Source organism: Pleurodeles waltl, chromosome 6, assembly GCF_031143425.1.
Source record: "Pleurodeles waltl isolate 20211129_DDA chromosome 6, aPleWal1.hap1.20221129, whole genome shotgun sequence".
In the NCBI taxonomy this organism is placed as follows: Eukaryota; Metazoa; Chordata; class Amphibia; order Caudata; family Salamandridae; genus Pleurodeles; species Pleurodeles waltl.
The window spans coordinates 1,437,958,791-1,437,984,102 of NC_090445.1; the positions used below are offsets into that span (position 1 = coordinate 1,437,958,791).

The following is a 25,312-nucleotide window of genomic DNA, read 5'->3' on the forward strand; positions in this document are numbered from 1 at the left end:
ACCATGTGATTTGGTTCAATACAAATCGGGTGAACGGGTGATGTTACAGGACTGTTGCAGGGTTCCTATCCTGTACAGGAGAACAGGAACGCTCTAAGCTTTGGATCGGATGGAGAGCCACACTTGTAAGAGGGAGTGCCTGGTTGTCCAAACCTTACCTGCAATACACTATGCAGTCTGTATCTGTAGTAATATATACATTTTTCTGTTGTTGTGTTCAGGATTTGGGTGAATTTATATCAAACCCTCCAGTAACGCAAATAGTCACTGGCACACTGTGGCGATCGCTGATTTGGGGCCATGGCACCTGCCTGAAGTTTTGGAGGGGGTGCAAATTGGAACCTTTACTACCAATATTGCATGGGTTTCGACTGTGAAGACTGAATGGGTGGAGGGGGTCCTCCTAGACCAGGACTCCATTCTGGAATGATGACGGCCCTCTCAAAAATATCCATGAAATTTGACATGTTGGATTTTTGGAAGGCACCTTACCACCAAGATCTATTAGTTTCACTCCCTAGTGCATGTTACCCACTGCAGACTTTTGTGCTCAGTAAGGGTGGGGGGAGAGAATGGGGTAATTCAACACTGCTGTACATTCTAACAGATTACTATCAGCCCATTTCTTCTGCTTTTTCTATTTTAATATGCTTGCTTGAACAGGCCTCCAATACCACTGTGGGGACTGCAGACAGATTTTAACAGGTGAGGCCTGTTAGACCTTGCCCTTTTTGCAGGGTCATCCCAAAACAGTTTGCATTCCTCCTCCTATTGTTCTGACCTCTTTTTGTCAGCTCTAGGGCTCTGAGCACTTTATCAATGCTGATCACTGCTAAAGTGCATGTGCTCTTCCCTCTTATCTTGGTATGATTGGCATACACAGACATTTAATTTACCTGCAAGTCCCTTGTACAGTGGTATCCTTTATACCCAGGCCCTGTAAATTAAATGCTACTAGAGGGCCTGGAGCACAGCTTGCGCCACCCACAGAAGTAACCTTTAAAAACTGTCTCAGGCCTGCCACTGCAGAGCCTGAGTGCACAGTTTACTGTCACCCTGACTTGGCAAGTCGAACTACTCGCCAAGGCCTAAACTCCATTTTCTACTACATCTAAGTCACTCCTAAGGTAAGCCATTGATAGCCCTAGGGGCAGTGTACTGTGTATGTAAAAGGTAGGACGTATGTCTTTATGTACTACATGTCCTAGTACTGTGAGCTCTTCTCCTCTCATACGAGTGCATTGGAAATGCCTTGACATATATTTAAGTGGTATCTTCTGATCTATGAGAAATAGCGTGGGCATGTTCAGAATGTTTGGAAGGGTAGTGAGAAATGTTGCACACTGGTGTAGGTGGATTTTTTACTACCATTATAGAAATGCCACTTTTAGAAAGTGAGCATTTCTCTGTGCTTATGACTTAGGTGTTTTGCAACTTGACTCCAATCCTCGTCTTGAGCAGAGTGACAGCTGGGTTTTGTGCATACTTCTCAGACAGCCAGTACATAGGGAGGGTGGGGATGTAACAGGATTGCATCTGTATAATAAACGGTCTTACTGGGCTGAGAGAGGCGGGCACACTTACATTTGTACAGGCTGTGTCCTGCCCTCACACAAAGGGCTCGTTTACCCCCTACTAATGTCTGGAGCCAGTGCTGGAGAAGGGGGCATTCCTAGAACCGGTTGGTGCTGGTCGTAACCCACCTCCTCACCTTTGTGAAAGCTGAGCAAAATAGTATAAGTACAGAGGGGTTATCCCCCACAATTTGGACACTGATGGACACTGTGTGGACTTAGCACCAGATACTGCTGGAAGGGGTTGCTATGTCAGGGGAACCACCATTAGGACTGACCTGCTGCTATGCTGAACTGTGACCTGCTAGGTCACAAGAGGGACTGCTTTTACCTGCCAAGACCCTGATGTGCTGGCTTGCTGCTGGCCCCCTGCATCTCCGTGCCTCCCCGGTTGTACTCTATGGGCTGGGTGGTATTTCCCCCATCCCCGCTGTTTCATGCTTCCTATCACGAGGTGAGTGGTATATATTCTTGCTAGAACATGGCCCCCAGTGTACAAGGATCTCGTGATGGGTGCCCCTATTACCGTGTTTGTGTGTCACCCGCTGCAGGCCACTTCTCACGTCCAGGAGGACTGTGTTGAAGGAGGAATGTTGCGAAGCCGACTGCTGTGTCCCCTCCGGTGCGATTGAGGCACACCCTACCTGGTGCCCATGGGTCTCAAGCAGGCATCCACTTGGAAGATCGCTCACTGCCCGGCCCAGGAGTTTCCTGCTTGAAGTCTGGCCACCGGAATGAGCAGAGAAGCTGGTCTGCGGCCGAAGATGTCAGGAGCCTCCCCCAGTTCAGGCCGCCTCATGGCTGAGAAGGTAGCTGTCCGGTGGCCCTGAAGGGCTCCAGAAGTACCCCCCTGACAAGCACAGCTGGAGCGGAGGCCGCAGTTGCCGACAGTCGCTCCTGCATGGAGGCGGGTGACTGTCTAGAGTTCTGTCCTATGTGGGGAACCCAGAGAGGAATGACGACGGCAGTGTGTGTGCCTCTCCCCTGTGGCGGCATACCTTCGGGAGCATTTTTGTTGCATCAGCCATACACTTGGACAGGACGGAAACCATGAATTAGGCCCTGTTCCCGCAGGTGGGAAAAAGTACTGTGTTAATCAGAAGAGGAGCGCAGGAGCTCCTAGACTGAGACCTGTGCATCCCCGGTTACAGCATTCCTCATAAAAGAAGTGCAGAGGCGCTGTGATTTTTATATAAGAGGAATCATGGAGTGGTTATCCTTATGATCTTGTTTCCTTTCACCAGGATGTGCTTGTTCCTCATACTCTGCTAGATATTATTGTATGAAATGATTTATGTAACACGTAGTACTTGCCAGTTTGGGGGGACATGTATACATTCTCAGGGGCTGCAGAACACACCATGCAGGGTGGATTTATGAAATATGCCATATAGAAAGGTTTTCAGAATATGTGTATTTATGGTGGTGATAATGATGACTTGTCATTTGGGAAGGTTTCATTCTAGATGCATTTATTCTTAATAATGTCTTTACCCGACTAGTGCTAGTTTGCAGAGTACTAATAATTTTTATGATATTCTGACAACTGCTTGTGTAGCAGAGCATTACTGAGACACATCGTTGATGGTCTAATTATGTTTAGTGCAATACACTTTATTTTATATAACTTGTTGCGGAGTTTTCTTAGTTATGTATTTAATGTGTCACGTGTGTGTGTGTTTTGTACACTTCACACATTGCCTCTGGGATAAGCATGACTGCACGTGTCAAGCTACCAAGGGGGTGAGCAGGGGTTATCTTAGGTCTGTAGCTCCCTTGCCCTGACTAGAGTGGCGATCCCTGCCTGGCTGAGGTGCCTACCCTAACCAACCTGGAACCCCATTTCTAACAAGTGTCACCAGACACTACTTCTTGGACAACCGGAATCCACGGACAGTAGAGCGATGGAGCGAGAGGCCTACATAATGACTCTTCAGGAAGAATGTATATCGCAGATCTCTGGGGCGTGGGAACAGCTTGAACCAGTCCTATTAAATAAGGGAAAAGACTTAGCTGGTCTGGAGGCATGGGTGGTGACGAGTAGGTGTGTTCCCAACAATTGTTGGATACAACACCAGATTGAAGAAACCTGGTCCCAGCCTGATTGGTACACTTATAGACGGCACAGACACAGGTTATTCCTGGAGGAGGACTAGTTTGCCCGCCTTTGGCGTGCTTCTTATATTATCCCTACAGTGGAGCAATGGGAGTGAGGTACGATAGAGGGAGCACATTAATGACCTCTGCAAAAAGTACTTGGAACGGGCAGATTGCAACCCCTTTACAGTGACTGAATGGGATATCAGAGATTTTTTGGGGAGGGGGTGTGTCTTCCACGGCTTGCGCCCATGCAGTGGGAGGCCTCGGATGTCCTGCTAGGTGTGCCAGAGCTGAAGGAAGCTTTGTTTGTGACAGTCAGAGATCGAACCTCTAGGCTGAATGGCTTTCAAGCAGAGTTAAATCTCAAAATGCCCTGGCTCCTATTGGAGAAACTGGTGGGAGTATTTGATGAGGGCAGAAGAATTGGCTGCTTTTCACCCGCAATGCAGGAGGATCAGAAGGTCTTGGTACCCAAAGGAGGTAGGGACCCCACCTGGGTCTCATCATATCGCCCAATTGCCTTGCTGAATACAGATGCTAAGCTACAGAGTAAAACCCTGGCCAACAGACTAATGGGAGTCATTCAGTCCCTTATAGATGAGGGCCAGGTGGGGTTCATCCCTGGTAGAAGCACAATGTATAATATTGGGCGGTCAGTGCATGTTATGAGGGCCCAGGAGAATTCAGACGCAGATTATGCACTGGCCCTGAAGAGTGCATTCGACTCTGTTCACTGGACATATTTTTGGGCGGTCCTGAAATATTTGGGGTTCGGTCCTAATTTCATTGGTTGGGTTCAATTACTTTACACGGAATCATGGACTAGGGTGCGCACAGGCATCTCATACATGGCCCTAGATAATGGGACTAGACAGGGATGCCTGCTCTCCCCATGCTATTTGCACTGGTGGCTGAGCCCCTTGCCTCCCGGTTGAAGTATTGGTTGCATAATTAGAGGGTCAGGATGGGGACACAAATGCCCAAAGTATCTCTCTACACTTAAGTGTTGTTGTACTAGAGAGACCCCACTCGGTTTATGTCTTGTGCAATGGCAGAACTGGCTGTGTGAGCTATGCACAAATGTTTAGAAATCAAATTTGTACCCTTTTGGTTGGCTGAGGTGCATATCAGTGTCTCTGTTACCAGGTCGGGGTTGCGATGGGACCTGGACAGGTTTCGGTAGCTGGAAATTTGGATCTCTAGGGATCCAGCGGTGCAGTATGACTGCAATAAGGGCAGAGCAGGAGCAGGTTTGCATGGTTCTGTGGCATTCTTGAAGACTCTTTCACTGTCCATCATGGGTCACATCTAGCTGGAGAGATGGTGCTCTTGCCCAGATGCCACTATGTTCCCCAGAACAATATGGGCCTGATTACGAGTGCAGCGGTCTTACGACCGACACACTAGCGGTGGCAGTCTTACCATCGCCTAACCCTGGCAGTCAACTGCCAGGGAACCACCAGCTCCGCTAGGATCTTGGATGCCGGCGGTCTGATGGTGGCAGCGATCCTTATTGCCAGGGGATTACGACCTTGTTGTCCGCCAGCATTTTCATGGCGGCAATACCGCCATGAAAAGGCTGGCAGAGAACAGGTGAAGGGGATGGCATGGGATCTTGGCATAGGCAGATTAGGGGCCCCCCTGCCCAGCACCATCGCTATGTTCACTGTCTGCTTTGTGAACATTGCGAGGGTGCTGGTGCCCCCTGCTGGCTACAGCATTGCCACTAGTTCGATAACAAACCAGAGACAATGCTGTAGCCTATTTCCGCTAGGCCAGCAGGCGGAAACTTAGGTTTCTGCCCGCCGACGTAGCGGGAAACCCTTAATAACTCTGGCAGGGAGCTCGCTGCATAGGCAGCAGCCTCCCTGTCGGGAGTTTGGTGGGTGGAGTTTGTCCACCAAACTCAAAATGGCCCCCCTATGTGCCTGATTCCCATGGTGACATTCCATAGTCTAGATGTTTTGCTTCGTTTGGGCTGGCAAAAATACAGCAGGATGAAGTTAGATGTGTTAAAATTACCCTGGTTGGTGAGGGGGACTGGGGTTGCCAGACATCTTCCTGTATTATGCGGCTGCCCAATTGCAGCATGACATCCATTGGTTGGCAATGGGCCCAAATTGGGAATAATCTCTTTTGGTGTGTACCCATGGGGACCTTACACTCCCAGAATTGTTCTTTTCCCAAGCCAGAGTGGTACAGAGGGAGATTCCATACCATATACAATACATGGGTGAGACATGGCATAGAGTAGTGTGTGTACTGAAGAGATCCTCATACAGTCTTTGTTTGAATACGTACTATTACTTTTGTATCATGATAAATACATTTTTTTTTTAAAAGACTAAGCCTTGCAAAAATATTTCCTGCAGGTATGAGTATATCCCTCCCATGGTAAATGAAGATCGTAATATCTAAATAAGTGATTCTTCCCTATTAAACATGCATAAAACATATCATCAACATGTGTGGACAGCTGCTTTCATACCAAGCTACACTTCAGCCAGGAAGGTGCACTACAAGCTTTATGTACAGATGAGCCTTTAACTTTTGTTTACATCAAAATAAGGGTCCCAACAATCTGATTATAGATAGTCATCAAAAAACACAGTTCTGAAGCAGAAAGGCTTGCCCATATCTTAGAAGAAAGAGACCTCTAAGGTTTTACTTAGAATACATTAAAGAAAGAAGGACCTTCTCTATACACCTCTACAACTCTGTCAACTATGTGCCTATTTGCCCTTGTGTGACCTCGTATAAAACAAAGTTTTATACGAGGTCACACAAAAAGCGAATGTGTCTTGTAAACCTAGGGCTAATTCCATCAAGGAAAAGCAACCAGACCCACTCATGTAAGTAATCAGATACTGGCCAGACAGCTACCAGGAAATCAGTTTATACGCAGGCTAAACTTTTTGTGCAGACTCTGACTCAAGAACAGTTGAATTTGTGGGTCATGCTACCTGCAAAATCTCTGTGCATGGTTATTCTTCTGTATTCCTCATTATGATTTTGGCTGCAAAGTGTAAATGTATGGGAGTATATATGAATAACAGGGAGCATCCCACAATAAGTACTTGTAATGCTAGTTTCTCCATCAGGGGTGTGCTTTTAGAATTTATGGACATCCTACTCACATGTTTTGGGCCACAACCCATAATTTTATTTTTAACTATAATAGTTTTTTTGTTTAGTTTTTTTAAAACTTGACCCCAAAAAATGAACTACCAGACTAACATTATTGTACATGATGGAACAGAGCAACTTCTGGAATCACTCAAACAATATCCATGGATTCCTGTGTTTTAATACCATTTCTTCAGTGGTGCTTTACTTAAAATTTACTTTATCATGATTGAATGTTTCATTGTTTTTTTTATTTATTTTTTTATCCTCCAGTGAGCATGTTTTCTTTAAAAGGGCTCAGAGTAACAAAAATGCATGGACTGTTGGTTTCATTTATGATTGCAAATACCTCCAAATTATTAATGTAAACCCACACTCTCGATTCTCGGAATGTGGTTTTACACTTTGGAAATCTACTCACATGGGTCAGAACACCTGCAAACGGTGTATAACGCTCACAAGCTTGCATGTTTGTGGAACAGGATAGAATAATAGAATATATATATGTATATATTTTTTTAAAGTACCTGTTCCTGCTGCAGCCGCCTCGCTCCTCTCATGATGGTGATGGTGTCCAAGCAGTCCCTGGGATACCAGCACAGGCTCACCATGCAATCAAGGTGTTGCTCTCATGCTATACGTAGCATGTGAGCAGCGCCAGGATTGCTCTGAGCGGCTTGTTCTGCCACTCAGACAGTTCACTGGAGTCTGTTCAAATACGGCCAGCCAAACTGACATGAGTGCGTAAGTCACTCATTCCACTCCTTCTCCACCCCTCATGGCCCAGCTCCACCCCTCCCCAGCAGCTGAAAAATAAACAAAATATTCAAATATTTTTTTATTTTTCAGCAGCTGGCTCTTAGCCAGTGGGGCAATGCTTTTTCACATTGTGAAGGAGCTGCCCGTGGACATTTACACATGCAGAAATCTATGCATACATTTCCATGAGCGAGGATATTAACCCTTGAATATCATTAAAAAAAAGCACAAAACTTACTCTAACTATAGGTGCAAACCTATGAGAGTAAATAAATAACTGTCTTTTGTGAACATGATATGAATAATTTAGATTTAAAATGTGCTCCGGGAACTAGGAAACCGATTTAAACTTTATTTATGACACCACAGTAAAACGCTTACTTTTGTTATTGATATTTGTGCTTTCACACAGATAAGAAATTAAGGAGTTATTGCAAAGCAGAGGATGAACCAAAAGATCAACCTTTATCTAGAGCCCATGCTTGAAAGGAGAATGCTTATTCCAAGAAAAATTATCTCAGAACCAAGGTGGCAAATTTTACCTGTGTTGCTAGTTTGTCAGGGACCAAAGCTCAACCATTTTCGAACATGATAGCTTACATTATAAATATTTGTGGATTACTCTATAATACACAATGGCAGGATCAGATAAACCACGTCCCAAGACTTTGCATTTGAGGCTTTCACTCAACTTAAAACTGTGGATAAAACAGTGGACTACTTGGCAAATAAGAAAACAAACTAAGGAAACCTGAATATGGACATAGCTCAAAGCCACAATTATCTCTGAAACTAAGGCAATATTATGTGGGAGTACTTCATAATGTAAAGGAACATGCCCATTTTAATTCTAACAACATCAGCTCAGTAGTTTATCCCCATATAAAGTGATCTATTTACAAAACAAAGGTCATTTTTTAGGCCGAGCACACATATACTTTGACCTGTTGTAATCTATCTGTGGGCTTTTAACCACGCCAACCGCACGCCCATCACTGTGACTCGTTCATGGGCTTGCCTGTCAAAAATCTTTTGTTATCATTGGTAAATGCTTTACGTTTGTCCCTCCTTGGGTCGTTTTTGTTACCGCCTTGGACACCGACCCTGTTACATGGATAATTGCACTTTTGCCGATACAACTGACTGCGAGTGAGCTTCTTTTTCCTTCCGTCTCTCTCTTTTGGGCTCATGGCGACCGTTGCACTTTCAATCGGCTCACTTATGTTAACTGTTTTACTTTTCATTTTCAATTTATGTGGCAAGAAAAGTCCAGTTAGGAATTTAAAACGCTAATAGCTCTAACTCGAGCTAACGCGAGACCCATTTCATTGCAAATGCTTGTCTGTAATAAGAGATCACAAAAGACAGGGTACAAGAAGACAGCTAAGCCACAAGTAAATAATATCAAAAAGTGGGTAGATATTTAATCTTAAGGGATGCAACTGGTGTACTCCAGAAAAATGTGAACCATTATAAAAATCTATTAATAACATATGATTCTAATTACGGAAGGTAATGTATGGCACAATATCAAATAAACAAAGATTTAACATTGAAGGTATCTGGCAAAGGTTTGGCCGCCAACCCTGGTCACAAAACCGAAACTGACGAATACTCAAAAGTCTTCAATTCTACAATAATTGTTTTGGAACATGGCAGGTTTGGGGCAAATCCTACTACATAGGTTATCTAGATATGTGGGAAATCACTTACTTCCAGGAAACCTAAATGTACAGTGTTGGTCCAAATATGGGCTTAGAAGAATTTAATATTGCCACCAACAATCTGGTGATATGACACAGTGGCATAAATAAACTTGAGGGGGGGGGCCCTGCAAGGTACATGGAGGGGACCCCTCCCCAGGCAGTCAGGTGCTGTTAGGCCAGGGGCCCACCACCCGAGCACAATGTACTGTGCTAAGGGGGCCCTCTGGCCTGCAGGGACTGCAAGGGGCCTTTATTATGCCAGTGATATGGCAATATCTGAGGTCACAGCTATAAATGTTAAAGACCAATCGCTTCCTCAAAGTAGACCATTCATTCAACCCATGTTAATACATAATTGATTATGGGGTCCTGGAGGGGCACCCATCTGACAGATAAGGGGATATTTAAACATTAATCATGTAACTTAATGTGTCTTGGTGGAATCATTTTAAAGGGTTATTTAAACCACAATCTAGAATCACGATATACAAGTGATACTAACTGGAACTTTAACAAAGTTGATGGGCAATTATAATGAGCATAAGCATCTAAAATCAACTGATAACCTCTGGGAAATAAATGAGATGCAAACATTAAAATAAAAAAGTCAGTAAAGTTGAGGGATATTCATCTGACTGTTTTAATGAGTTTACGCCAGTGGTAATCTAGGGAGAGATTACCGTTTCTCTATGAGACCATCTGATAAGAACCAAAGCCAATGACTGAAATTAGGACAAAACAACTACATTTCTGGGAGCGAGCCAGGGAAATGATACTTGTCTTTGCAGTGTCTAGTAAATTACTATATGACGTAGCTAGTTGCCAGCAGACGAGCAGTACGTTATGTTTTCTTGCTCTCGTGAGTAACTGCAATTTGCTATGAGGATGTGCGAGGATGAAACAAGATTCATTCCCAGAGGCCACAGACCCTATTTTATTACTCTACAAGCACCACCACTGCCTGCATCATCATCATCATCATCAAGATCATTGTGTATCTATAAGCGTGGTCCTGTGAGCTTGTGATGGCTCTCTTTTCCATCACTCCACAGGCTCTGTGTGCAGAGAATTACATTACAGGGCGGCTCTGATTTTATGGTCTTCAAGACCTACACTACCCTCAAAATGTGATAACTTCTTTCCATCCAGTGCAGACCGGAAGCCTCCTAAGCAACACAAAGGCTGGGAGCAAGCAAGTAAAACAATACACAGTGCTCACAAATTGTCATCTTACCAAATACTGCAACGTTCCCACAAAAGAAGTGCACAAACTGCCTTGGTCCAGGTCTTTGGCATACCCCAAGTCTATTATTTTATGAACAATCTGCAAACAGACAGCAACAGGTTACACAAAGGTAATAAAAATTGACCACAACAGAAAATGAAGTCCACAATTTCTAGATGCCAATTTTAATATCAGTAATGAGGTGCTAGATGACAGAATGTGACAGAATTAGGTAAGGACATGAGCAGATTTTTTGAGAATCTCATTTCATGGTTTTAGGAGGACACAACTCCAGGCCTGATCTTATCCTAGCTACTGTTGCTAGGACAGACCGAGGTTTAGACTGCCACAAGCCGAGCAAAGGGAAATCAGAAGCTTTGTATTTTAATTAGACCCACTGTTTTGATCTAAATGAAACAGGTTATATATTTTTTTATTATATATGGGCACTTATTACCAGAAAGGTTCCTAAATGGAACTCGTTACTCTGCACTATAGTCTACCACACAGGTTTGCTAGCAAATAGCTGTTTCCTCTATGGTCAACTTGGATTTTTGGGAGAGGCTAAACATAATGGCCAACCTGCATATAAAGTCACAACAAAATGACTTCTCATGTAGTAAAGAGAAGCTGGGGGTGAAAATTTCAGAGACCTATAACCATTCTACATTTCAAAGTCACCCTTTTGAGGTTCTTGCTTTTAAGACCTTCCCCCTCTTCCTGGCGCATTTCTCAAATATACTCCCAAGGAAGCACTTGTGGTAGAAACTATTCTACGATGTGCATCTAAAAATCTAATTGTATATATAATAATAATAATAATAATAATTGTAAAAATACCATCTGTCTGTAGGTTAGTCACAAGCTGAGAAGGAAGCCCTCCATTAACAGGAGTCTTGGTGACCACTCTCCTATAGTCAAACAGTGGTAAATCAAAGGTCACTGGTAAAGGGCAAGTCATCCTGGGATGGGGAATTTCTACAGGCCAATGGCCCTCAATGTGCTGTGAAGGGTAGTACGATTATTTATCAACAAACATTGAAGCACCATTTGTCTAAGAGGACAATAGAATTATTTCCATGAGAGTTGGCTAATGTATTTGTTTTTATGAGGAAAATAGTTTCTAGTGTCCTAAAAGTACAAGTTGTTTAACATTTGCTAGGCCTCTGAGGAGAAGTGTCCCATGGCAAACTTAGGAGCGCAAGAAAAAAAGTGCTTGAACAGCAAAGCACATTCTTTTTCTAAAACATGAGTAGTCTGCCTCGTGAAAAAAGCAAAATCTCTACTAATACTACTTGGCCCGCTCAACCATAGCCGGTAGAATCCCCCTCAGTCCTTGGAAATGCACAACCCCGGCAGCAACCCAAGATTAGGCAGGAAAAGGCAAGAAGACTAGCTACAGAAATAGACTCATCTATCACTAGTCTGTGTGTGAATTCTCTACAACAATTTTTATTCAGCACAGCATGCAGAGGAAGCCAGGGGTGGAATAGTAAATGCAATCAACATTTGTTTGATTAATATCTAGGATAGGTCCTTCAAAGGCTCCCAGGCCATGACTTAGACAACTCTTCCAATCATTAGAATTTCTGTCCACCCTGTACTCTGCTGAGACTGTATCTGAGGAGGCCAGGTAGGAACGTAGGAATCCACTGCTACTGGTCAATAGTAAATCAAATGGAGCCCACCTGCAACAGCAGCCTGGGAGGCGCAGGCACTTTAGAAGGAGGGGAAAAGGTTGACTTTTTTTATTTATTGAATTACTAACAAGTAGACCAAGCACCGAACCATTCTCATCTGATGCGCTATGTTAAGGAATCTGAACATCAAAATGCTCCTCAACTGCCTAAAGGTCCCAAGACCAACTCCCATGGTAGGGAAGTCCCTGTCATCCAGCGTGAAACCATTGTTGACCCTTGGCACCTATGTAGTATTTGTAAATGTCATGGCAAAATATTTGTTCAGTTTCATTCTATACAACGACGGAGAGCACACCTTTTTTCACATATTTAAATTTGACCTATTGGTTTGTTTTTCCTGACAGTATTCTTGTAAGATTGTACCTTTTTTCTGCAGATCCTGGAGTCGTCTAGTAAAACTAGGTCACCAGAAAACAAACATTAATGTTAAAATGGCAGAACGAAGGAAAATCAAAACTTCAGCCACCTATCCCCAATTAGGCAGATGTTTAATTTGTTCGTGAGGTGATTTCTTTGTGAGGTGACATTTGAACCTACTTCATCTATGTTATAGGCATAAGATGCATTCAAAAAATATTAACATTTTTAAAAACAGGCATTTTCAACAATATTAAAACTTCCAAAATCTTCAAGTAGTTGTTCAATAAATTGAAAAATCACGTATTTGTGATAATGGTTGTTTAAATAACAAACATGGCAAAAGAGGATGCGTTTTGGAAAAATTTAGTACATTCGGAGATTAAAGAAAAAAAAAAACTTTAAGACTTAAAATGTCCCTCTATCCAAAAATTAAGTTAAGTTATGACAGTATTGTGGTTACAACAGAACCAAAACTCTGTTTGTGCTTCTACCAATGGTCACAAACACATGATTTGACTATACTGTGATCACATAAGCTATGATGGTTAAATTATTGTTTGGAGCTGTGGTCTGGCAAAGGCAAGAGTTTCTGTTCACCACACAGGTAAGGTGAAACTGTAACCATGAATGAAAGCACCCTCTTACATGCACTCAAGGCAATAGGAGCCAACATAGCATGAAAGCTATGCCAAGTAGCGGGGGCCCTCATTTCAATCTCAAATCTAAGCTATGCATGCTCACAAAGACAACACTGATTACTCACATGAAAGTCCTAGTATGTGCTTACATATGCTTGTGTGCAGTTAGTATTTTGAACTACATATGATGTCCCACTGCCATCAATGTTGATTACCATGGATGCACTTTACAGCGTGTAGGTTGCGTCACTTAGGGGTATTCACTACTGTCGTGATTATACTGCAGCAGCATGGCTATGCTTTATGTACTGAGTTTTTTGCATGACCTTTCATGGATGCGTAGATGTATGTGGTGAGCACGCTCTTCCTATTTACATGTCAAATAGGCTGCCCCACTTCCAATTCTAATATCGCGCTTGAATGGATGGCACAGCATTACTTGTGTGTGATCATCTTTGGTATTCTCTTAACCAATGACCTTCCCTGTGTGAAGCGTGTGACTACAGAGGGTGTCTTCCTCGACCCAGATCAGGAAGCCCTAACAACCCTAAGTTAAGGTAAGTGACAATGTGCATGAATGAGTTTACTCTCTTGTTTGCAGTGCAGTATAACCAGTGTGATTTTACTCACATGCTATTAAGAGCTCACAGTGCAGAACTCACATTAACTGTTTTTGTGCATTGTGTACATAGATAACATTATCTTTTATGCCCTAGGTTATCTTATTCAAAAATATTGCAGAGGAAGGAAATTCCTTTTCCCGCATATGCATGCTTTGAATAGCTCTATGAGCAGGGGATCCCTTTAGCCGTCATGAATGTCCCTGACCACAGATTAGGATGAGTATGAGCAGAAACACGTTGGCTTTGAATGAATGAAGGTGCCACTGTACCCATCCATCATCTACTCTATTTTTTTAACCACACCCAAGGTACCTACTAATAATGATTTTTTTGTGGGGGGGTATTTTTAGATAAATAAGATAGATACCATCTTTATCCAGTTTCTATCTTAACAACTACATTGAGGTTGAGTCTGTCCTCATCATACCACCTTAACAGGGTGGGGTGAGGTTGCCAATGATGAAGCATGCCACAAAATTATGGGTAAAGACTTCCTCATTTAAAGCAAGTTGCAAACATGTGTAACCTAGGATTTAGGTTGGTGCCAAGGTCAGATACAACCTCGTCACAACCCCATCCATGTTTTTCTGCTAGGAGGATTTACAATGATTGTACCTTCAACTCTCCTTTGTGATAAAGTGAAATTGTAACCATGACATTCTGACCATAAAAGGTGTTTCACCAAATATTGACATGCACAAGAGGTACACTTATATGAACTTGGGAAAGCCATAATACACAAGTGAAACACACCAATGCACTGCATTCTAAAATGTCTCTGCAACCCGTCCACTTAACTCCCACGTTGTACCTTGCCACTGCACTCCTGGAGGACAATGTTCTCCGGTTTCAAATCTCGATGAATTATTCGATTTTCGTGTAAGTATTGGATACCAGAACCTAAAAGGCAAACCACAATGTTTATTAGGGAAAAAGCAATATCTACAATGACAGACACATTTATATATGTTCAAGTCTCATGTGCACTTCAAACTAACCTTTTGAAGGGATATGCATTTTTTTTAATTTACACAAGAATCTAAATGTTGTAGTTTAACCCGGACAAATTGTCAAAATGTGTACTACATCCGCAGACTCTCTTTTAGCTATCGTGAATTACACCAAAAAACATTATGAATATAATAAAGTAATATTCATATTGTAAACTTTCTCTGTATTTATTATTAGAAGCATCCTTGTTGCTTAGCTCCTGGGTGGTTAATCTGCCAGTTTTGACAGGTAGAGTGGTAAGTATTAGTTTCCCTGCACACAAGGAGGTGGGGGTCTCTGCTACTCCCTGCTGGAAACAATGATGAGTAACTGCTGGCCCAGAGGTCCTCCCAGGAAGATTGTTTTCATCCACGATGTGGCGGATGATGGTGCCGTTTGTGTCAGTGGCAGTGAGTAATTAGTGGTGAGCTTGAAAGTACAGGCTCCAAGAAGGGAGAGGGAGATTTGATGCAGGAGCCAGTGACTATCCTTTTCTTATGCCAAATGTAGGCCATGCCCACATAATCTTGATTCTACATTTCCCTTCACCATATGTTAGCAGCACCAATATCAGCAATGTTAACATCCAGGTTAGGGGAATAAGCAGGATCCTCACCTACCAGCACCTTACCATTGTAACGCATCTCTTTAATAAGGCATGAACCAATTTGCAATACCTACACTAGTTGAGGTACAGGTGTCTTTCTCAAGGAAGTTCACATAAATCAGTATACACATTAAATTAAAGAAATAACAAGAACACGTATACACTTACATTTCCCAAAGAAACATATAATAATGTCTCTATATTGAAGAAAGACCTCACAGCACCTTCCTGGGAGGAATACAATTTCATCTAAGATAACATTTTTACCTGCAACTTGGGATCATTTGTAGACAATAAACAAGTAAGACTAAAAGCTCAGGAGTGGCCAAGCCTGTAAAAAAATACTTTGTTTCTAAAGGAAAAATGTAGAAATCAATAATCCATCTGCAGGCAACCGGTGCCGAGGTGCTTAGGCATTGGCAGATTTCACTAACACTAAGTTATGTATCTAGGCAGTCTCATATTTTTAAAGCAAGATTGGACCACACAGCCTTCTAAATTGAGCCACAAGCAGAAATAATTATTTCTGTATCTGATGGCATAAATGAATGGGCAAAATGTTGAAAGTGGGTGCATCCCTTTCCATGGACAACATATTCCTGCTCAGGTTGGTATAATCTAATGGGCTGTCAAGTAACAGTGCCATTTACTAGCCTATTCATGGAGCTCTTCTGATTATATACCGTATTGCAGTGGTTCCCTACCTTTTGACTTCTGTGGACTCCCACTTTATGATTACTGGAACCCAGGGACCCCCACTGACTCATTATTGGGGTCCAGGGACCCCCCCCCACACCAATTCATTCCTGAAAGCTGTGGACCTAATCTGTTAATATTGTTTAATTTTCTAAGCAGTCCCGGACCCCCTGAGGAGGCTTTGCAGACCCCCAGGGGTCCCCGGACCACAGGTTGGGAACCGCTGCCATATTGCACACAATTTTCAAAACATGAAGGACTTAATTTGTGTGGATTGTTGCATGAAATCTTTTCTGCATTGTTCGCACCAATGAAATCCTACGTGTGATCTGCTACCTGCAGGACATGAGGAGGTTGACTCTTGGCACTGGTGACATGTAAGAAAATTACCTGTAACTGTGGTTCTCCAGTATTGGTATCTTTCATAGACTCACATACTTGAATCATTCATGTCATCGAAGTGGGAGTCCCACAGTACTAAAATAAAGCAATGCGTATCATTATTATAGGCCATAATGGCAATGAACCATTGGTTTTTATAAAAACCGATGTGAATCCTTTCTTTTTTTTGTAATAAAAAAAAAAAAAAAGGGAGGACCAAACTACAGACTTTAGACAATTAAACAAAAGCACCGTCTAGAACACTCCCAAGATGGGAGATGGGGAATCCTTCAGCATTTCGAGCCCAAGTGGAATAAAAATAATGTTTAGTTAAAAGGAGAGCCTCTCAGGGGAGGAGGGTGGGTCGTATATGAATCTATGAAAGATACCAATACTGGAAAACTAAAGTTACAGGTAAGTAACTAAATGTATTCTCCAGTATTGGGTCTTTCATAGATTTACATGCTTGAATTAGAATAGTTAGTGGTAAACAGTAGTCAAAAATAATATCAAGACAACATAGCAGATGGTGGGAAAGATAAGTATCAAGGACTCACTTTACTGAAACAGATGTCATAACACCAGTTGTCCCACAGTCACATCAGTCTTTTCAGTTGCGTCTAGGCAATAATGTTGTGTAAAGGTGTGCCTGCTGGACCATGTTGCTACTCTGTAGATTAACTGAATAGGCACACCAGCAAAAGGAGCCGTGGAAGTGGAGACAACTATGGTGGAATGGGACTTGACTTGACTTTGCAATGGTCTTCCTGCTTGCCTATGACAAAAGTGGATGGCAGATGCAATCCATTTGGATATGGTCCGTTTAGAAACTGGGAAAACGTTTCATAGGTCTCCATAAGCCACAAATAACTGATCCGCTTTGCGGATTTGAGGAATTCTGTGTAAGTAGAATTTGAGACACCTTTTGATATCTAACAAATGTAATGACTTTTCTGCCATGGTTTGAGGATCTGGAAAACAGGCCCGTATTATTAGTGGTTGATTCAAATAGAAGTTTGAAGGGACCTTTACATAAACTTAGAATTGGTTACTGGAGGAAATGTCCTTAACAGGCCTTTGAGGATCTGCTTTATAATTCTACTGGACCATAATGAAGAAGTGTTACTTGATTGTCTAAATCTGGAATTTGCCGCCAGATGAACTCAAAGTATGGGTTAATCCGGATCTCACAAAGTGGAGAAGATATGTGAGAATTTGCTCCTCTGGTGATGTGAAAGGGTGAAATTTGGATTCTTCACCCCATATGCAGAAATATTTCATTTTGAGCTTGTATGTTCTGTCAGTGGTCTCTGATCTTTTTTTGCAAGGATTTCCCTGCAGGCTGAAGGAATTTCTAACATGGCAAATTCACTGAACCCAGGAGCCAAGCTGACAAGTCCAGCAATGTCTGGCTGGGATGACGATCTTGCCTTTGTTCATCGTCGGCAGCATTTGTATTCATTTCAGCTGAACGAGGGGTTGTTCCAACAGGAGCAGGAGCTTTGTGAACTAAATCTGACTGGGCCACCTGGGAGCACAGAAGAGAACTCAGTAAGACTCCCTTCAGTTCCTGAAGGAACCACGGAATCAATGTGATAGTGGGAAAAGCATAAACAGATATCTCTAACCATCTTATCAAAAACACATTCCCCCAAATTCCAACTAATGGCTGCCGATTTGCGAAGAATTGATATTTCCGGTTCTCTCTTGTCACAAACAGGCCTAACTTTGGCTTGCCCCAACGATGGAAGAGGGTGTACAGAATTTTGTGGTTGAGTTCCCATTTGTGGCAGGTGATATTGGTCCGGCTTAATGAGTATGCAAGGATACTGGATGCTCCTGGGACATATTCTGCTCTGAGCATTATTTGGTGTTGGGGAGCCCAGTCCCAGATTTCTTCAGCTTGATGAGATAGCACTGGTGAACGTGTGCCTCCCTGCTTGCTGATATAAAATATGCTGGTGGTATTGTCTGTGAGAATTAGCTCCTGACTTGGATATCTTGAGGAGGAAAAATTTTAACACCAAGACAATAGCTTTCAGTTCCCGCAGGTTTATGTGCGTTTTTGCTTGTTGGTAGTCCCATGTGCTGCTGATTGTTAGGTCCAGTAGGCAGCGCACTATCCTTCCCGGGACTCATCCGTTGTTATGACATATTAGGGGGTTTGTGCTAGCAATGTTAGACCTTCGGATAGGTTTGATTTTTTGTGTCCACCAAAGCATGGCTTCGTTGCTGGAGTTTTCTCAATTATGTCGTTGAACGATCCCTGTGTTTGAAGCCATTGTTTGTCCAGCTACCCATGAAGTGGCCGCATTTGAAGACAGCAATTCGGAACGAGAGGGATGCAAGGGGAGAGCATTCTGAGCAGTGATTTGTATATTCAAACAGAAACTGACCCTTTTTTTGGGCCAATTTTTTCACTAGCTGTTGAATTTTTGTCTGTCTGTCTTGCGCTGCGAAAGCTTTGTTGTGGACTGTATCTAACAACGCTCCCAAGAACGTTAAGGTTGTTGTTGGATTTACATGAGATACATGCAACCTGGAGAGCTAGGGCCGTCACATGAACCCCTTGGTTGAGAAGGTGTAGTACATCCTGAAGAGCAACCATGTGGAAAGATTGTTTCTTTAACCACCTGCATGCCACGGACATAACGGTTAAATCTGTGCCATGGATGTAACCGTTACGTCCTGGCTGTGACCCACGGGGGAAGCGCTAGAGGTCCCTCGTGGACCACTAACACTTCCCTCCCTCCTCCTCCCCCCCCTTGCCGGGCAGGGACAGCAGCAGAAGCGCTCCCGCTGCGACCCCTGACCCCCCAGTGACCTCCGATGTCAGCACACAAAGTGTGCTGACGTCATCAGAGGTCACCCCATCACGCTGGAAGCGCGTCCCGGGGAGAAACTGATTTGTTTCTCCTCTGGAAGGGGGAGGTCAGAGAGGCATGGGGAGGTCAGAGAGGCATGGAAAGGAAAGGCTTTTCCTTCCTTTCATGTCTCTCTGAGCATCAGGGATTTTTTTTTGACAATTTCACTTAAGGGGAGTGGCCCCTTAGGCAAGGGTCGCTCCTCAGGGGAGGCATTATAATTTAGGCCATTTCAGCCCCCCTTGGTGGCAGATCAGCCTGTTTGTAACATACCTATCTGTCCCCAAGGGGGGCAGACACCACTAGACATAATTTTACATAAGGGGAGTGGCCCCTTAGGCAAGGGATGCTAACCATGGGAGCATATTATTTTTGGCCATTTCTGACCCCCTCGGGGGGCGATCGGCCTATTTTTATTAGGTCCACCTGCCCCGAAGGAGGGGCAGAAACCCTTTGGGCACCAGGTATTTTTGTGTGTTTGCGTTTTGTTTGGGGGAGCAACCCCTTGGGCAAGGGCTTGATACCTTTGGAAGGGCATTCGTTTTGGTAATTTCTGCCGCCTTGTTGGCAGATTGGCCTATTTTTGTAAGGCCCACTAGACACCGAGGAAGATTATTATTATTATTATTTTTTAAGGAGGGTGTGTATGGCGATACCCCCACCCCAAATGAATAGGAACAAAATCGTTATGCCCACCAGATGGGATAATTACCCCTGATCCACCCCCGTCCGGGGGTGGGGCAGAAAGCCCACTAAGTGCCAGGGAAAGCAAAAATAGAGGGGTGGGGGCTGCCATCCACTATGGGCATAACTATGCCCCCCATCCCAAATGAAGGGAGTAACAGTCTTTCAGCCCCGCTGCAACTTAAAGCATCTCATCCCAGTGGCAAACAAGAGGACATTTGACTCTTTTGGGTTTTGATTTTACATATGGGCCAAGAGAGCTTGGCTAACTCCCAATATCTTCCAACCTGGAATGGTGAGTGGCTGCACTTGGACTTTGGTATGCTACCACCTAGAAAAACCTACCAGACCTAGACACATCTGAAAACTAAACAGCTGGGTGAGTCCATGGTGGAGTGCTTCACATGCACCCCACACCATTTTCTTACCCACAATGCCCTGCAAACCTCCAACTTTGCTTGAAATCATGCATTTCCCTACATTTGTGTGATGGAACCTTCTGCAATCCGTACGAATCCACAACGTTCCTAACACCCAGCATTGTCGCATCTATACCGATATACATTCTGCCTCACTTGTGAGCCTAAAAACGTTTGGGGAAAAAAACTGCCCTTTCGGACCCACCTTGGTTCCCCCTCAATTTCTACCTGTTTTTGGCCTTTTCCTGTCACAGGCACTTAAACTACCTACACAAGTGAGGTATCATTTTTATTGGGAGACCGAGAGGAGCTCTGGGTGGTAGGAAATTTGTGTTGGTGCAGTGATCCCACACAGACATGTGAGGAAAATGCGATGTTTTAGCTAAATTTGGTTTGCAGGGGATTCTGGGTAAGAAAACGCTGGGGGATCCACGCACGTCACACTTCCCTGGACTCCCTCGGGTGTCTAGTTTTCAGAAATGTATGCATTTGGTAGTTTTCCAAAGATGGCTGCCGAGCCCAGGACTAAAAACGCAGATGTCCCCCTTGCAAAAACAGGTAGTTTTGTAATAGATCATTGTGATGTGTCTATGTTGTGTTTTGGGCCATTCCCTGTCATGGGCACTAGGCCTACCCACACGAGTTAGGTACCATTTTTATTGGGAGACTTGGGGGAATGCTAGCTGGAAGGAGTTTTGGGGCTCCCCTCAGATTCCAGTACTTTGCAACACTGAAATCAGGGGGAAAAAGAGATTTTGTAGCCAAATTATGAGGTTTGCAAAGGAATCTGGGTAACAAAACCCAGTGAGAACCCCACAAGTCACCCATCCTGGATTCCTTTTAGTGTCTAGTTTCTAAAAAAAAAATGTATAGGTTTGCTAGGTTTGCCTATGTGTCGGCTGAGCTGCAGGTCAAAATCCACAGCTAGGTGCTGTGAAAAAAAAATATCAGTTTTCAGTGGGAAAATGTGATGTGTCCACATTAATTTTTGGGGTGTTTCCTTCGCGGGAAGTAGGCCTACCTACACAAGTGAGGTATCATTTTTATTGGGAGACATGGGGAATGCAGGGTGGAAGGAAGTTTGAGGCTTCCCTCCAATTCCAGAACTTTCCATCACCGAAATGTGAGGAAAAAGTGTTTAGCCAAATTTTCAGATTTGCAAAGGATTCTGGGACACAGAATCTGGTGAGAGCCCCACAAGTCACTCCATCCTGGATTCCTCTTGGTGTCTAGTTTCCAAAAATGCATAGATTTGCTAGGTGCCGGCTGAGCTAGAGGCCAAAATCCACAGCTAGGCACTTTGTAAAAAATTTGCCTTTTTTCACTAGAAAAATGGGATGTGTCCAAGTTGTGTTTGCAAGCTCTAGGCCTACTCATACAAGTGAGGTACCATTTTTAATCGGGAGACTTGGAGGAATGCTGGATGCAAGCATGTTTGCGGCTCCCCTCAGATTTCAGAACGTTCCATCACTGGAATGTGAGGAAATAGTGTTTTTTACCAAATTATGTGGTTTGCAAAGGAATCTGGGTAACATAACCTGGGGAGAGCCATACAAATCACCCCATCCCGGATTCCTCTAGGTGTCTAGTTTTAAAAAATTTACAGGTTTGGTAGGTTTACCTAAGTGCCGGCTGAGCTACATCCCAAAATCCACAGCTAAGCACTTTGCAAAAAAACACACCAGTTTTCAATGGAAAAATGTGATGTGTCTATGTTGCGTTTTGGGGCTTTTCATGTTGCGGGAACTAGGCCTAGCCTCACAAGTGAGGTACCATTTTTATTGTGAGACTTGGGGGAACACAGAATAGAAGGACAAGTGTTACTGTCAATTATTTTTCTCTACATGTTTGCCTTCCATATGTAAGACAGTGTGTAAGAAAGAAAGTCATTTTGAGAAATGCCCTGTAATTTACATGCTAGTACGGGGACCCCTAAATGCAAAGATGTGCAAATAACGACTGCTTCTAAATTCATAGTCTTGTGCCCACTTTGGAAATACATAGGTTTCCTTGATACCTATTTTTCACTCTTTATATTTTACCAAATTAATTGCTGTATACCCGGTATACAACGAAAACCCATTGCAAGGTGCAGTTAATTTATTGGCTCAGGGTACCTTGGGCTCTTGATGAACCTACAAGCCCTACAAATCCCCGCAACCAGAAGGGTCCAGCAGACGTATATTGCTTTAAAAAATCTGCCACAGTTGGAAAAAGTTATAGAAGAAAACGTAGATGGGAATGGCTTTTTATTTCAACTTAATTTCAATATTATTTTTATTTCAACTGTTACTTTCTATAGGAAACCTTTGAAGGATCTACACAAATGACCCCTTGCTGAATTTAGAATTCTGTCTACTTTTCAGAAATGTTTAGCTGTCCAGGATCCACCACTGGTTGCACACCCATTACTGTCACTAACTGGAAGGAGGCTGAAAGCACAAAAATGGGATATGCACACCCATTACTGTCACTAACTGGAAGGAGGCTGAAAGCACAAAAAGGGGGTATGTCCAAGTAAAATTCCAAAACTGTGTGGAAAAATTTGGCTTTCCGATTCAAGTCTGCCTGTTCCTGAAAGCTGGGAAGATGGTGATTTTAGCACCACAAACCCTTTGTTGATGCCATTTGCAGGGAAAAAAGGACATGCTTTCTTCTGCAGCACTCTTTTTTCCATTTTTCCCAACAAATCCACATTTTAGTTGTACTTTGGCTAATTTCTTGTTCTCCTTCAGTGGAACCCACAAACTCTGGTTACCTTTAGAATCCCCACAATGTTGGAAAAAAAGGATGCAAAATTGGCATGGATAGCTTATGTGGACAAAACGTTATGAGGGCCTGAGCGCGAGCTACCACAAAAAGCCAAAAAAAGGCTTGGCACAGGAGGGGGAAAAAGTCTGGCAGCGAAGGGGTTAAGAACGTGTTTACCTTCTGAAAATCTAAAATAGGGCGCCAATCTCCTGACTTCAACGGATAAGGATGAAGTGAGAATAGAAAGTGATGACCCTTTGAGTCTTGGAAACTACTTCTATAGCCCTTTTTTCCCCAGCACGATTGATATCTGTATCTGCAGTTGTTTTAAATGGGGAGGTGGTGCTCCTTTTGGCGTAGTATTTGGTGGAATTATGGTGAACTCTAGGGTGTGTCCCCGGGCAAAGACATCGAGCACCCACCTGCCGGAATTTATACAGGACCATTGATTAAGCTAATTTGAAACTGGATAGTCAAGCTACGTTGGTGATTTGCAGGGGTAGCCAGCACCCTGGATAGGTCACTTTTTTCTTGTAGACTCGCTGCCTCGGAGATAATTTTTCTCTGGCTGCGTTTATATGCTGCCACTGGTGGTTATCTGTACGGTTGTGAATATTGTGGATGGTACTGGCTCTGGACAGACTGATATTGCTGTATGTAGGGCTGGTAACCTCCTCTAAAGGAGTTAGGCTCCTGTACCCCTGGCTCCCCAAAATGGCTGCTTCCCGAATTGAAGAGTACCCAGGGCCTTGGTTCTATCAGTGTCAGCCTTGATCGACTGGAGTGCATTGTCCACATGTTTACAGAATAGTGATTCGCTGTCGTAAGGCATGTCTAGTATTTAACGCTGAATCTCTGGATGGAAAGAGGTGGCTTTTTTAGCCATCCCTGTCTTCGGAGGACCGAGCCAGCTGCCTGAATCCCGTTGATGAAACATCAATGACGCAATCTATGATTTCTGCTGATATTCTTTGCATATTCATGCAGAACCTTTCAGGCTTCCAGTTGGCTTCTTCTGGTAATAAGTAGATAAATGTGGAAATATCCAACCACATTTGGAAGTCGAAACAGCCTAAGATTGCTAAGGAGTTGGCCACCCTAACTGTCGTGGCGGCCATGGAAGAGAATCGCTTCCCGATGTGGTCTAGACTACGACCATCCCTCTCTGGAGGAGTGGAAACTGGAGTGGACAGATTTCTAGAGTGACGTTGGCCCACTTGGGATACAAATTAGTCTGGTTTTGGTTGGTTAATCAAACATGTTGGAGAATCATCTGGTGCCTTGTATTTTTTGTCCAGTCTTGGGATGTCTGCTGAAACTGTAGCTGGATTTTTCATGGTTTTGAGGCCTTCTTCCCAAATAAAATCAATGATATGGACAGATTTTTTGGTCGGCTCTTTGAAATCACAAAGGAAACAATCTGCTTGTTTGGTGAGAAGTGAAAATTCAAACCTTTTGGCTGCCCTTTCCATCAGATTATGGAAGCTGCTGATGTCTTCCAGCAGAGAGTCTTCTGGTGGAGGCGTTGGAGGGGATGGTGTTGGGATGAGGCATTTTTAAACTATCAGTCTGCAGTTCCTACACCTGGAAGTCAAAGAATGAAGAGAAAGATCTAAGTTACACTGTCAGTATTTGGCTGAGTTAAGGATCAGGAGAATTCTATTGCACAGGAGCAAGAGCCCTCACATACCCAAATGGGTATCATGCTTCATCCTTGGGCTAGCTCCTCATTAGGCCGGTGCTGCAATGCCCAATGGGCCCCTCAGTGGAGGCACTTTGCCAGAGATCTTTTACGTTGCCGGGAAGTAAGCTGGTGAATGAGGTGCTCTGAGTGTAGTTTGGTGATTGTATGGGTATATTTTGGTGTTTGTGTTGTTAGAACCGTGGTCATAGCTTCTGGAAACCTGAGGTAATAGTCTTTGAGCATATTTTGCAGATTGCTCTCTAGAGACATAGGCATCTGAATGGGTATTTCTTGCTGCACTTGTTGATCATGAGCGATATATTTCTCTTGTTATTGTTAAGTCTACCCTCCAGCAGTACAGTAGTGCTCTTCAAGATACTGTCCTGTTATGCTCATCGTCTCCCTGACACTTTACCTGAAGTTTG

At 43.4% G+C, this 25,312-nt stretch overlaps 1 protein-coding gene across 1 annotated transcript in view; it reads right to left on the reverse strand.

The window, feature by feature from the left end:
- LOC138300931 (inhibitor of nuclear factor kappa-B kinase subunit alpha-like) overlaps positions 1 to 25,312 on the reverse strand; it is a 417,875-nt gene that overhangs the window by 355,423 nt on the left and 37,140 nt on the right. Inside the window, exons 5-6 of the mRNA XM_069240833.1 lie at positions 14,623 to 14,711; positions 10,500 to 10,589 (exon numbers count right to left, since the gene is read on the reverse strand). Of these exons, the coding sequence (XP_069096934.1) occupies positions 10,500 to 10,589; positions 14,623 to 14,711 (179 nt within the window). The remainder of the gene's footprint in view (positions 1 to 10,499; positions 10,590 to 14,622; positions 14,712 to 25,312) is intronic.